This window comes from Emys orbicularis, chromosome 16, assembly GCF_028017835.1.
Source record: "Emys orbicularis isolate rEmyOrb1 chromosome 16, rEmyOrb1.hap1, whole genome shotgun sequence".
In the NCBI taxonomy this organism is placed as follows: Eukaryota; Metazoa; Chordata; order Testudines; family Emydidae; genus Emys; species Emys orbicularis.
Genome location: NC_088698.1, coordinates 4,268,308 through 4,281,099, shown reverse-complemented (window position 1 = coordinate 4,281,099; position 12,792 = coordinate 4,268,308). Strand labels below are relative to the sequence as shown.

The window sequence follows — 12,792 nt, the reverse complement described above, 5'->3', positions numbered from 1 at the left end:
AGCCTCCTGGAATTCAGAGCCATGCACAAGGCTTTTGAGTCCTTTCTCCATCATATCAAAGGGCAGACAGTCCAAATAATGACAGACAACATGATCACCATGTTCTACTTTGAACAGGTCAGTGTGAGGTCTTCCCCGCTCTGCCAAGAAGCTGTCAGACTATGGAACTGGTGTATCAGGCATCAATTTTCCTGTAAGTGTTTAGCTGACCAGATCTGCAGAACATCTTGGCAGACAACGTGAGCAGACACTTCTCTCCCAATCACAATGGAAGCTGAAGAATTCCATTGTTCAGAACATCTTCGCACATTGGGATCACCTCCTAGGAGACCTGTTCACAACACAAGATGGCAAAAAGAGTTGGATGTTCTGCTCCAGGGGAAAATAAAGCCAAATTCCCTAGCAGATACATTCCTAATCCAGTGGTTGGGAGCCTTGATACATGCCTATCCTCTGGGCCCTGTGATTCCCAGGTTGCTCCAAAGGTCAGCTAGGACTCAGCCAGGTTGCACTTGACAGCCCCAACATGGCCAAGATGATTCTGGTTCCTAGGCCTCCTGACGCTATCAGCTGTTCAGCCCAAGACTTTACCTCTGCTTCTGGTTCTGGTGTTGCAAACCATGGGAGAGATCCTGCATCCAGAACTGAGATCCTTCCATCTCACAACCTCGGGCCTCAATGGATGTTGGCTATAGAGTATGCCTGTTCTTCTCCAGTCAGAAATGTTCTCATGAATAGCAGAAAAGACTGAGACAAACTTACCTGACAAAATGGATGATGTTTTCTCACTGATGCCAGTGAAAATCGATCATTTCTCATCACTCTTCTGTGCCTCTGTGTTAGAGTGACTGCTCGTTTGAGAGGGAACAAGTCCAGTGCGCCTCTGATTCATCTGCTCACTCCAGTTGGTGTGTAAAAGAGGGTAACTGGGCCCTAGAGGGGGAAGATTCCTGGTGAGGCAGAGCTACCTTAGAGCACCAGGCGAGAGCTGTATGGGAGTGAGCGTTTTGGCAGGTGATGGCTGCCTGAGACCAGGAGATTGCAGAAGGTCCCTGAAGGAAGCAGAGGGTATCTGAAAGCAGGAGAGTAGCAAAGAGGGGTTTGACGACTGATCCTGAAGCCAGAGAGCCAGGGCTGAAGGCAGGAGAGTAGCAGAGGGATTTGCCTGCTGCTGGCTTTTAAGCTGGAGAGCCAGAGCCAAGGGCCCAAGAGGGCTGAAGAGAGGAGAGCAGTGGAGCGGCTGGAGCCAGAGGGCCAGAGAGTACTGAAGCTCTCCTAGTGGAGAGGGGGCAGTTTCTGCTGGGAAGAGTGGTGTGACACACTCCACCTGGAAGGGCTGGGGTGGCTGTCCTGGTAAAGGAGAAGAGCAATAAAAGACCTGGTGTATAGTGGAAGATACTGGGAGTGCTTCCTTGCTATTCTCCAGCAGGAGCTCCTTCCTGAAAGTGTGGGCTTTTAAGGACTGTATGCTCTGTGAGAGAGGAATTGATGGTTTGGGATTTTTGTTATGGCTCATTTGAACTATGTTTTTGTAATAAACTATCCCTAAGGAGGGTATTACCGAGTCAAGAAAGCCTGAGCAGAGTCACTGGTGACTCTGAAGGAGGGAAACTGAGGCAGGCATGCCTGTTCTGCCTCAACCTGCTGCTGGAGGGCACCTTAGGAGGGGCAGTCTTATCACACTCAAATCCTGGATTATCTACTGGAGCTGAAACAGAACAGCCTGTCCTTGAACTCGGCCAGGGTACATTTCATAGCGGTTTCAACCAGAGTCTTTTCCTGTCTGACTAATTAAGTTTTTTAAGTGGCTGACTAAGGTATTTTCACCAGTTAGGGAACGTGTTTCCCCATGGGATCTTAATCCAGAACTTTCAGCTCTCATGGGCACATCCTTCAAACCAGTGGCAACCTGCTCTCTATTACACTTGTATACAAAGACAACATTTCTGATTGCCATTATTTTGGTGAAAAGGGTTGGTGTGAGATCTAGGCACTGATGGCTCAACCCCAACCCCACACATTCTCCATCTCCTTTATCTGGACAAGGTATCTCTGAGAACACCATCCCAAATTTCTACCTAAGGTGGCCATGGAATTCTACTTAAACCAGCAAATCCACCACTGGTGTTCTTTCCTAACCCTCATACATCAAGGATGGAGGTGACACTTGACACCTTGGAAGTAAGGAAAGCTTTGGCCTTGGCCTTCTACTTCCAGAGGACAAAACCATTCAGTTCCTCACCCAGACTGTTCATCTGCACTGCAGAGAGCATGAATGTCTCAATTGTATCAATGCAAAGATTGTCAAACTGGATCTCTGGGTCAAAGCCTGCTACAAGCTGGCCAAAGTAGACCTACTTACTACACTCAAGGCTCATTCAACTATGGCTCAAGAAGAATCACCTAGGAATGTGCTTATCTCTGACATCTGCATGGGCAACTTGGATGTTGGTTCACACATTCACAAAACATTCTGCACGGGCCGAATCCCTCCAGGTCCGATGTTGCCTTTGGTGAAGCGGTGCTGCAGTCCTTGTTTTATTGAAGACTCCAAGCTCCATGGCACAGGATCACTGCTTGGAAGTCACCATTAGTCGCATGTGTATATGGACAAGCACCTGAGAATGACAAGTTACTTACCTTGTAGTAATTTGAGTTCTTCAGGATGTTTTGTCCGTATGCATGTTCCACTGCCTGCCTTCCGTTCACTCTACGTCAAAGTCCTTACACCTGGATTCTGCAGTTGAGAGGAAATTGAGTGGCAGTTGGCTTGCTCTGCCCTTGTATGCCTTCGACATGAAGCATGAGATGACGCTTGGCACATTTGCACCATACAGACACTGCTGGCCAAAAGACTACAAACTGCAGCACATGGAGTGCATGTGCATCCATTAGTGGAATATGCATATGGACAGCACATCTTAAAGATCTCCTCCTATTGTACAAGATAAGTAACTTCTCATTTTTCTAACTGAGGTATGCATAGAGATAGCTGTGGCTTTGGTTGGAGTGTCAAGTAGATAGACCAGTAGGTGGTCTGAATTTTGATGCCACCAGCTAGAGTCAGGAACCATCCTGTCTCTTTCACTCCTCTCACAATTGAGTGTCTCAGGCTACCAAATGGGTTTTTATGTAGATGTGAGTGTGCATGAAGACGCTGGCAATTAAGGACAAAAATGCTCAGATTGCTATTTTAGATTAATCTTCATGCTATTGGGTTCCTTGTGCTTTGTACGTAAAACAAATTTGAGCCTTTCCAGGCAAAATTCACTTAATTCCTCCAAGATTCTCCCCTCTTCAGCCTTTCTAAGAAATTACTGTTACAGTAACCTTTTTCCACCCCACTATGCCCCCCCCCCACACACAACTCAAGTCCCTTCACTAACTTCTTGCCTCTTTCCACATCAAGTTTAAACTCTCTTTGCTTTCACAGCATTGCACAGTTCTGCCTCTCAGTCCTTCTCTCCCTACTCACCTGCTCTCTGCCATCCTTCACACCTTGATGCTCCCTTTGACTCCTACTTGTGCTGTTGTGCCTTTTATTCTTTCTACTTCTTGCACTCACTCCCAGTGCCCACAACACCCTTGTGTCTGCTTGGAGATCTCCTTCCGACTCACTGGTGGCTGGCTTTCCTCCACTCTCCTCGGTTCTAGCACTAGCTTCTCCTCATTTGCCCAGCCTTAGGCTCACATTTGGTAGTCTGACCTCTCATGTCCAAGATTTTCTTGTGTACCTTCTTATGTCAGCTTGTCATCTCTCCCTTGCCTGTATTAGTCAGATGTAGACTGTAAGCTCTCTGGGATCTATATTTCTGGGAAGTGCCATGCATGCTGGTGGCACATTCTTGAGTATTAAATATTAATATTACTTCTTTGTATATCTTCCAGCGGAGGAGAAGGCTCGAGAGGCCGAGAGTAAAGCCCGTGCACTAGAACTTCGCCTGGGCGGGGATCTCACACGAGACTCCAGGGTGAGACGTCTGCATTTCTCTGCCTGTTTGCTGAGGGTTCAGAGCCACCCCTCCCTGAGCTAAGTGGGGTTGGTATTACCAAGTACTAACCGGTGTTTCAGTGTGGACAGGTGGCCATTCCTGTGGAGATGCTATTGTGCTGATTCTGTGCTCAGTCTTCCCAGGCATCCTTAATGTCTGGGTTCCTCAACAGATGTGCCTACATTTTGCAGGGTTTGACAGTGTGTTGTTTCCACTCAGTTGAGGGAGTCATGTGAGCATTGCTTCTGCATGGGGTGAAGTACCCCAGGATGTATGTGCAGTGGGCAGGCGAGACTCTGCCAGAGTGTCAGTGTAGGGTGCTGGTCAGCTTGATTGTAAAGGTCCTTTGTTCAGTGCCTTTGCTCTAAAGAAGAGAGTGGAGGAATGTGAAGAAAGCCTGAATAGTAGTAAAATTCCAGATGTTTCTATGGCTTCCACTCTCCTGTTGAGCTTGCAGTTTGGTCCTAACTTTCCCCTCTTCGTAGCTAGAATTTTTTTTCTTTTCTCATAAGCGGTATTCCTCTGAAGCTGCACCTTGTGCAACACTCATGCCAGCGCTGAAAGCTAAGCTAAGCAAGGCTAGGCCAGTCAGTACTTGGATGAGAGACTTTCAAGGAAATACCAGGCGATCAGTAAGGTGGCACTCAGTATTAAAAATGCATCAACCTACTACTAGAGGTTACTTGGATTTTTCGTGAGAAGTACTGTAAAACGACGTTCCTTAATCCACAGCACTGTGTTGGTGTATTAGTCCCAGTGTCTTAGCCAAATTCCATTTTGCCTTCCTAAATTCCCCCTACTATTTCAGTTGGATACAGGATTCTTTGTTTCCTCTTCTAATCTGTTGTGTAATGTTGCTGAGGGTGGTTAAACAATTGTGCTTCACCCCAAAGGTAGCTGTTTTCATTGTTTACTGTGGCTAGTGAGAAGATTTCTGTGTCTAAGTCTGTAAAATGCTATTGGATCCTTGGAAGGAGAGATGCCACAGAAATGTTTAATTTTGGTTTTACTGAGAGATGCTTCATGTCTGCAGGTGACTCTACGGCAAGTCCAGAACACAGCCATAACCATGCGTAGAGAGGCTGATGTCAAGCGGCGGATCAAGGAGGCAAAGCAGCGGTGAGTACAAAGCCACTTGGGGCTTCAGTTGTCCCGAGCTGTTACGCCGTAGTCCTCTCAGGCTGTAGCAGGTGTCCCTCTGTTATCTTGCCTCATCCCAAGGGACCACCCAATTGGCCTTGTTGGCGGAACATATCCAGTGCTACTCTGATGCCCATGTAGGTGAGGGTAACCAGAGCTTTGCACCTTTGACCTTGCAAGGTGACCTTGTTGAGAGGAGTTTGCTGTTCTGATAGCTTGGGGCTCCCCATGCCCCTCTTCCTTACTGAACTTGCTAAAATGTATTTGTTATGATTTGCGAGCCTGGTTTTATAGAAATCCACACTGTTTTGTAATCCATATAGTAATCTCTTGGGATGGGCAATTTAATGTTGATACCAAGCAACGTAATTGTCCAGCAGTGAAAGGAATAGGGACTGTTTGTTTAGACAACACTGGCCTGCGTATCCCCATAAAACATCATTTCAAATGAATGCAAAGTCCGGACCTGAGGGGTCCATAAAGCCATTCTGGATAAGCACATTAGCTGGACGTTTTCAGTATTATGAGTACCGGAGAGGTCATCCTAAGTGTTGATAATTAAGTTCTCTCCCATTGAGGTAAATGGGGGGTTCCGTGCTCTCTTGGGGATATTGTGTGCTGGAAACTCACAAAGATGATACTTCTGTTATGTCCTGAAGACTTCCTTTACTACCAGAAGATGAGGTTAGGGCTGCACTAGCATGATCAGGGGGTTGCAATCTAATGCAATAGCCATTCCAGCATGATTTGGCTTTGCCTGAGTGGATGGGACCAAATCATACTATAACCACGCTACCCAGTGGTGGCACTAGGTCTGTAATAGGACTCAGGCTGTCTCCACACTACAGTGGCACAGCTATGGCACTGCGGCTATGCCATTGTAGCGCCATTGTGTAGAAGCTTCCTGCTTTGACTGAAGGCATTTTTCCATCAATGTAGTTTATCCATTTCTCTGGGAGGCAGTAGCTAGGTTGACTGAAGAATTCTTTTGTCAAACTAACAAAATCTACAGTGGGAATGAGTGACCTAACTACGGTGTGAGTGATATAGCAATGTCCGTTTTAATTCACAGGTGTAGACCTGGCCTCAATAACATGTCACGGCAGGATTGGGTGACTGTTGTCTTATAACACGATTCATCTTGGTAGTTTTGCTACTGTAGATGAGCCCATAGAAGAAAACAGTAGTATGCCAGTGGGAGCTTTGTTGACCTTTTTTCCATTGCAAATTCATATGACGAGATCAAAAGCTGAGCCTCCTTCAAGAAAATGGAATTCGCCCTGCGACTCCAGAAGGTGGTGTTAGCCTTAACCGACTTGCTTAATGTGTATACCTTCTGTGCGCACACGTCCTGATTAATTCCCTTCCCACTTTGGGAAATGCAGGTATAGATCTTAATATACCTTTCTTACATGCTTTCATGAGCAGTGAAATACTTCAAATGTCATTGTTGTTAATGGTCATCATTGTCATTGAGTAAGCACCCATATAAAATGACTGGGGTAGGCCGTGCCAGAATCTGTTGATTTCAGGCTTTCTGCAAACTCAAGCAGATGTCTATGAATTGGTTATACTCACTCCACATTTTGAAGGGTTTTTTCATAACCATAACAGCTTAGAGACTCAGCAATTTAAAATGAAAGGTGAGACTTTGAGAACAATTGAGAGGTCTGTCTGCCTGCCTGCCCCTCCTCCCACATAAATTCCCTTGCACCCCCCAGGGTACTGCACTTTGGGAAGCACTGACCTAAATTCTTTGCTAGATGTGGACCTAGACAGACTCTCCCACAGACAGCAGAAGGAGAGAAAATAGTTTGAATTTAAAATTGATCTTAGAAGAGTTGTGACTTCAGGGATGCAGAAATCCCTGTGGGAGACAGTTTTCCTCCTATTCCTATGTACATAACTTCTTTTCCCTTATTAATTATTTCTTGGTTCTGATGGAAGTGCTGCATAAAATAGAATCCTATGAATGGGGCCCAAGGAGATGTTCTACTCTCCCTTATTAATAGACATAAAGCACCTAGTGCATCCAGCAAACAACTCCTCTTGCAAATGCAGCATCCCACTATTAAACCGCAAATGTGAAACTATAAGAACTAAAATTCAAGAAAGCTTTAGAAATAGCACCACTGCACTTACCCCCGAGTGTAGTTTGGAAACCTTTAAAGCTAACATACATGATCATACTTCCCTATATCAAATTTTTTTAAAGAAATAAATATTGAAATCAACTGCAGAAATCAAAAATATATACCTAGGCTGTAAAACCTAAGCAGACATTAAAGCTCTCAATTGCAAAAACAAACTTAGCTCTAGTAGATCGCCTAACCCTGGCTAAACATGTCCGAAAAGGTTTCACAGGGTGGGGAAATGAATGTGTGTGACAAAAACTGAAAACTCCCATCCTGATTAACCAGACACAAAGATTTGGCCAAATTTATTTCGGAGCTAGAATTAGTGAATTGTCAAGTAACTTCAGGTCTGCAAATAGAGCATAAAACCCTATGTGCTGTTTCTCTCTCTCCTCCCCCCCAGGCTCCCATGTAAGCAAAGACTTTTTAAACAGGTCAGGACTCTCCCTAACTGAAGAACTATAGAAGTCTAGAAAGCAAGATATTGAACAAGGTCCCGGGAGGTAAAGGGAATCCTTTTGTACAAAACAACACCTTCCCCAGACTCCCAATAAACTCTTCACTTAAAAAAAGAGAATTATAGGTGACTTCTGCAACCCCTGTTAGATCATCTTCCTACTGTGTTAACTTACATTGGTTCTGATTTCATTAATATGCTAAACCCAATGCACCTTCTCTAACACAACCTGACAGCCCCATAGCCTTATAAAATGTCAACAAAAATGTACCAAATGGGACAGAATTGATAATACCAACAATAATTAATAATAAGCTGTGTATTGTATCAGAGGGGTAGCCGTGTTAGTCTGAATCTGTAAAAAAGCAACAGAGGGTCCTGTGGCACCTTTAAGACTAACAGAAGTATTGGAGCATAAGCTTTCGTGGATGAATGCCCACTTCATCAGACGCAAGACTGAGAAGTGGGCATTCATCCACGAAAGCTTATGCTCCAATACTTCTGTTAGTCTTAAAGGTGCCACAAGCTTTGTATTATGAACTCCACTGTCTGTCTGGCAAGATAAGTCAACCAACTCTGGCCCCTTGTAACAGGTAAGAAGGAGGAGGTCTATTGAGAGCTCACATTGAAAGAGGCTTCCATTAACCTGCTTACTACCCAGTGAAAAATGAGACTTTCCCTTAAATTTGTACAGTGAGACAACTACTGCATACCTTGTCCAGAAGCCTTTTAGAAACTGGAAATAACTCTCCTGCCTTTGAGCTCCAGAGGGGCACCAGGCAATGGAGGTGCACTGTCGCCCTTCCTTTTGTCACAGAAGCTCACATCGGCATAAATTCTCAAGTCACAGGAGTTCAACTGGCAAAGTTTAACACCAAAACACTCTTTGTGTGAATTACCTGTTTCTGTGTTGTCCTAACCCTGACTTCTCTGCCTGCAGTATTCAAAATGTTGGCTTCCTTCAGTAAATGCTCAGGATTAAAAATCAGTTGGGACAGAAATATTCCAGGTAGTCTCCCAACAATTGGTTCAATCAAAACCTACCCCACTAAAGAATGTTGTGTCTCTTAAATATCTGGGCATGTATGTGACAATGAGATCGATCTAATTTACAAAATAAATGATCACCTAACACTAGATAAAGTCTGTCAACTGCTAGCCAAGTGGGCACTCCTTCTGATATTCCTTATCTCCAAAGTTACGTTAATAAAAATGTTCATCCTAGTAATGTGCACTTACCTCTTTGTTAATGAGACAGCAACATTTTCAAAGAATTCCTTTCAAAGGCTGCCATATCAGCTTTGCTCTGGGCCAGTGGAGTCCCAAGAGATGACTACAACACACTAACCCAGCAGCTGAAGGAAGGAAGAGATTGCTGTCCCTAGCTTCTGCCTTTATTACCTAGGGTACATCTACACAGCAAAGCACCCCAAACCCTCAGCAGCAAGTCTCAGAGCCCAGGTCTACAGATTCAGGGTTACCGGGCTTGGGCTACAGTGCTAAAAATAGATGTGTAGATGTTGCAGCTCAGCCTGGAGCTTGGGTTGTGAAGCCCAGGGAGGGGTGGTTTCACAACCCTAGCTCCAGCCTGAGCCAGAGCATTCCTGAGCCCAAGTCAGCAGACCCAAGCTCTGAGACTCCCTGCTGCAGGTGGTGTTGTTGTTGTGTAGATGTACCCTTAGCCTCCCACCTGGGACATCTTGGTTCTAGGACAGCCCAAAAGCTCCAGAAAGTGAACTTAAAAAGGATTTAATGGATCCGTTTTTGTAGGAGATATTTTGTGTCTTTGATCTATCGGGCCATGAAGCAGATCCCTGCAGTTAAAAATATCCCCGTATTTCCTAGTCTGACTACACCCAGGAGTATAGAATCACATTAATGCAAATAATAATAAGAGAATGGACATTGAATAAATCAACTTGTCAGACATTTATTCTAAAATATTTCAGCAGCATAGGATAACCTTCCATCGAACAACTGCAAATCATCAGAACTGACACATACATGACACATTTCATACTCTTAGAGAAAACAAGAGAATGTGAATCATGATTATGAACAGACATTTGAATAGCTCCAGAAAAGGCTTCTAGCTTTTCACCAGATGAGGCATGAAATGATTAATCTGGGTGAAGCACATGAGAGTTACAAATCTTGATGTAAACTGGGAAACAAAAATTGGATATATTATGCTCTGTAACTATTACTGATGCAAGTGCTGATATAGCAATCAGTGCTGTACAAGATCCAAAGGAACACGCAGTCTCTTCCTGATCCGGATCTACCAGTCTAAAATCTACAAGGTGCTAAGTATGGATTGCACAGGTGGCTCATCACCCTGCATCGTTGGGCCCTAAGTAATTTACAAGCTAATTTAGAGAACTATAGTTTATGTAAAATGTAGACAAGTACTTTTAAATATTTTGCACCAAAGGTACATCAGTGCAACCATGTTTCTTCTTTGAGTCCATTCCAGTCAGGTGTGTGCGCGCTAGCCAGAAGATTTTTCACTTAGCAGCATCTGTAGGGTTGGCCTGGGCACCCCCTGGAGTCGCGACTTCATGGTTCCCAATATAGGGCCCTGCCGACCTGCCACTCCCTTAGTTCCTTCTTACCGCTGGTGACGTCTCGCTGGAACAAACTGTTGCTTTTACTTTGCAAGCGTGTTAGGGCAGTGTCCACTCTGTGTTCATAGTTTGTAGTGTTAGTTAATAGTCTTAGTAGTTCTTAAGTTTCCTTTTGGGGGTCCCCCCCAACAACTCTTCCCTGGTACCGGGGTATGCCCGGGTTCCCAGGGTTCAAGCTCTGTGAGGACTGTGGAAAGTTTATGCCTAAGAGCGACCTGCACTCTTCCTGTCTGCGGTGTCTCGGGGAGAGCCACCAGAAGGAGAAGTGCAGAATTTGCAAAGGGTTCCTCCCTAGGACCTTAAAGGACCAAGATCAAAGACTCAAGATCCTTCTAATGGAGGCGTCACTCCGGCCACAATCTGACACGGAGTCGGCAGAATCCACACCCAGCACCTCCTCGTCGGCGCACAGTGCTCCGGTGCCGACAGTGCGCAAGCCGGTACGAGGAAGGACCCCCAAGGAGTCAGGGCACCACCACAGCTCTGCCCATAGACAGTCTTCTGTGAGGCACCAGTCTCAATCCCCGGTGTCCCAGAAAAAGAAGAGGCCAGAGAGGGGTTGCTCTTCCCCCTCCAAGCCCAAGGAGCCTGTGGCAGGGAGATCCGATTTGGGCCACGTTACCTCGGCTCCTCCGCCTCCTAGGGTCTTGTTGACTCCTGCCCTCCCTGGAGTCCAGTTGAGTCCGAACCCTCATCGCTTTCTGGCCCGACACGGCAGGCAGCTACAGCTCCCCTCAAGGCCAGACGTGTTCAAGGCGGCTCAGGACCTTATGCGTCTCACGGCGCTGTCCTCCCCGCAGAGGAGAGACAAATCGCTGGTGACCGCCCAGCCCCCGTTCCCCTCAAGGGGCAAGCTGGCGATGATGGCGTGCTGATCCCCATCTCCAGCGCGCCTCTTCCCAGCACGGTCCACCCATGTGGGGGAGCCACACTGGTCCCGTGGCAGTGTTGGCTGGCACAGCAGAACGCCGCTCCTCCTGGTCCTCCTGCTTCGATAGGACCAGGAACAGATGGTCCAGGTCCCACCGTGACCGCCAGCCTTATCCGGCGCCGTGGCCACCGCAGTGGCAACCCTCCACTCGGCCCTTCTGGACACCCTGGGTGTATCATCAGAGCTAGGGACAAATCCAAGGGTCAAGATCCAGGTCCGTCTCGGTGTCTTCGGCATCTTTCATCCCTCTGCAATCACCGCTGGCAGCAGTGCCACCAACACCCCTACCTTCACCTGCAGCGCTGGCACTGACTCTTCCGACATCGGCACTGCCGGCAGCTGCAGTCTCGGCACTGCCGGCATTGGCACTGATGATCGTGGTTCCGGCGGCCCCAGCACCGCAGGCCAAGGACCTGGCGGCACAGCAGTATCGGGTGCCGTGTGACCCCCTGGGCAGTGAGGGGAGTGAGTAGGGCCCATTGCCAAGACTTTCCTCCTCATCCTCCCCAGATGAAACCATGGTGGGGACATGGGTCCTGCAACAGCTGCTGCGACAAGTGGCCCAGAACCTGGGAATCCAGGCAGAGAAGGTGGTAGAGGACGCTGACCCGATGGTTGACATCCTTGCCCCCTCCAGACCCTCTCGTATAGCCTTGCCATTAATAAAGACTATTGCCAAGACCACAAAGACCTTGTGGCAGACCCCAGCCTCTATGTCCCCTATGGCCAAGAGAAATGAGAGGCGGTACTTTATCCCTTCAAAGGCATACGAGCACCTATATACCCCCCGCCCCCAATTCCCTGGTGGTTGATGCAGCTAACCAGCATGAGCTCCAGGGCCATCAGGGGCCCTCCTCTTAAAAATAAGGACACTAAAAGACTAGACCTTTTGGGGAGGAAGGTCTGCTCCACTGGGGGGTTGCAGCTCGCATTTCGAACCAGCAGGCCATTGTTAGCAGATACTCGCATAACACTGGCGGCGCGATGGCCGAATTTGCAGAGCTGCTGCTGCAGGACTTGCGTGCGGAGTTCTTGGCACTGGTGGAGGAAGGGAAACTATTTTCTCGGCTTCCCTACAAGCCGTATTGGACGCGGCAGACATGGCCTCCCGCACAATGGCCACAGGGGTTGCAATGAGGAGGAGTTCCTGGTTGTAGGTCTCTGGTCTCCCCTTTGAGGTACAACAAACCATCCAGGACCTCCCCTTCAAGGGTTCGGCCCTATTTTCTGATAAAATGGACAAAAAACTCCGCAGTCTAAGGGCAGGTCTTCACTACGGGGGGGGGGGGGGGGTCGATTTAAGATACGCAGTTGTCACGGAATAAGGGGGGACTCAGGGCCCTGCACCCCCGGCTTCCTGCGATTCACCATGACTCTCAGCCAGCCAGTAAAGCAGAAGGTTTATTTAGACGACGGGAATACAGTCCGAGACAGGTCTTGCAGGCACAGACAACAGGATACCCCTCAGTTAGGTCCATCTTGGGGTCCTCGGGCACCCCAGCCCCCCTCC

The 12,792-nt window shown here is 47.3% G+C and overlaps 1 protein-coding gene across 2 annotated transcripts in view; it reads left to right on the top strand.

The window, feature by feature from the left end:
• MORC2 (MORC family CW-type zinc finger 2) overlaps positions 1-12,792 on the top strand; it is a 98,836-nt gene that overhangs the window by 60,747 nt on the left and 25,297 nt on the right. For both annotated transcript variants that reach the window (XM_065417774.1, XM_065417773.1), the window contains exons 11-12: positions 3,889-3,971; positions 5,026-5,111. In XM_065417774.1, coding sequence (XP_065273846.1) covers positions 3,889-3,971; positions 5,026-5,111 — 169 coding nt within the window. The remainder of the gene's footprint in view (positions 1-3,888; positions 3,972-5,025; positions 5,112-12,792) is intronic.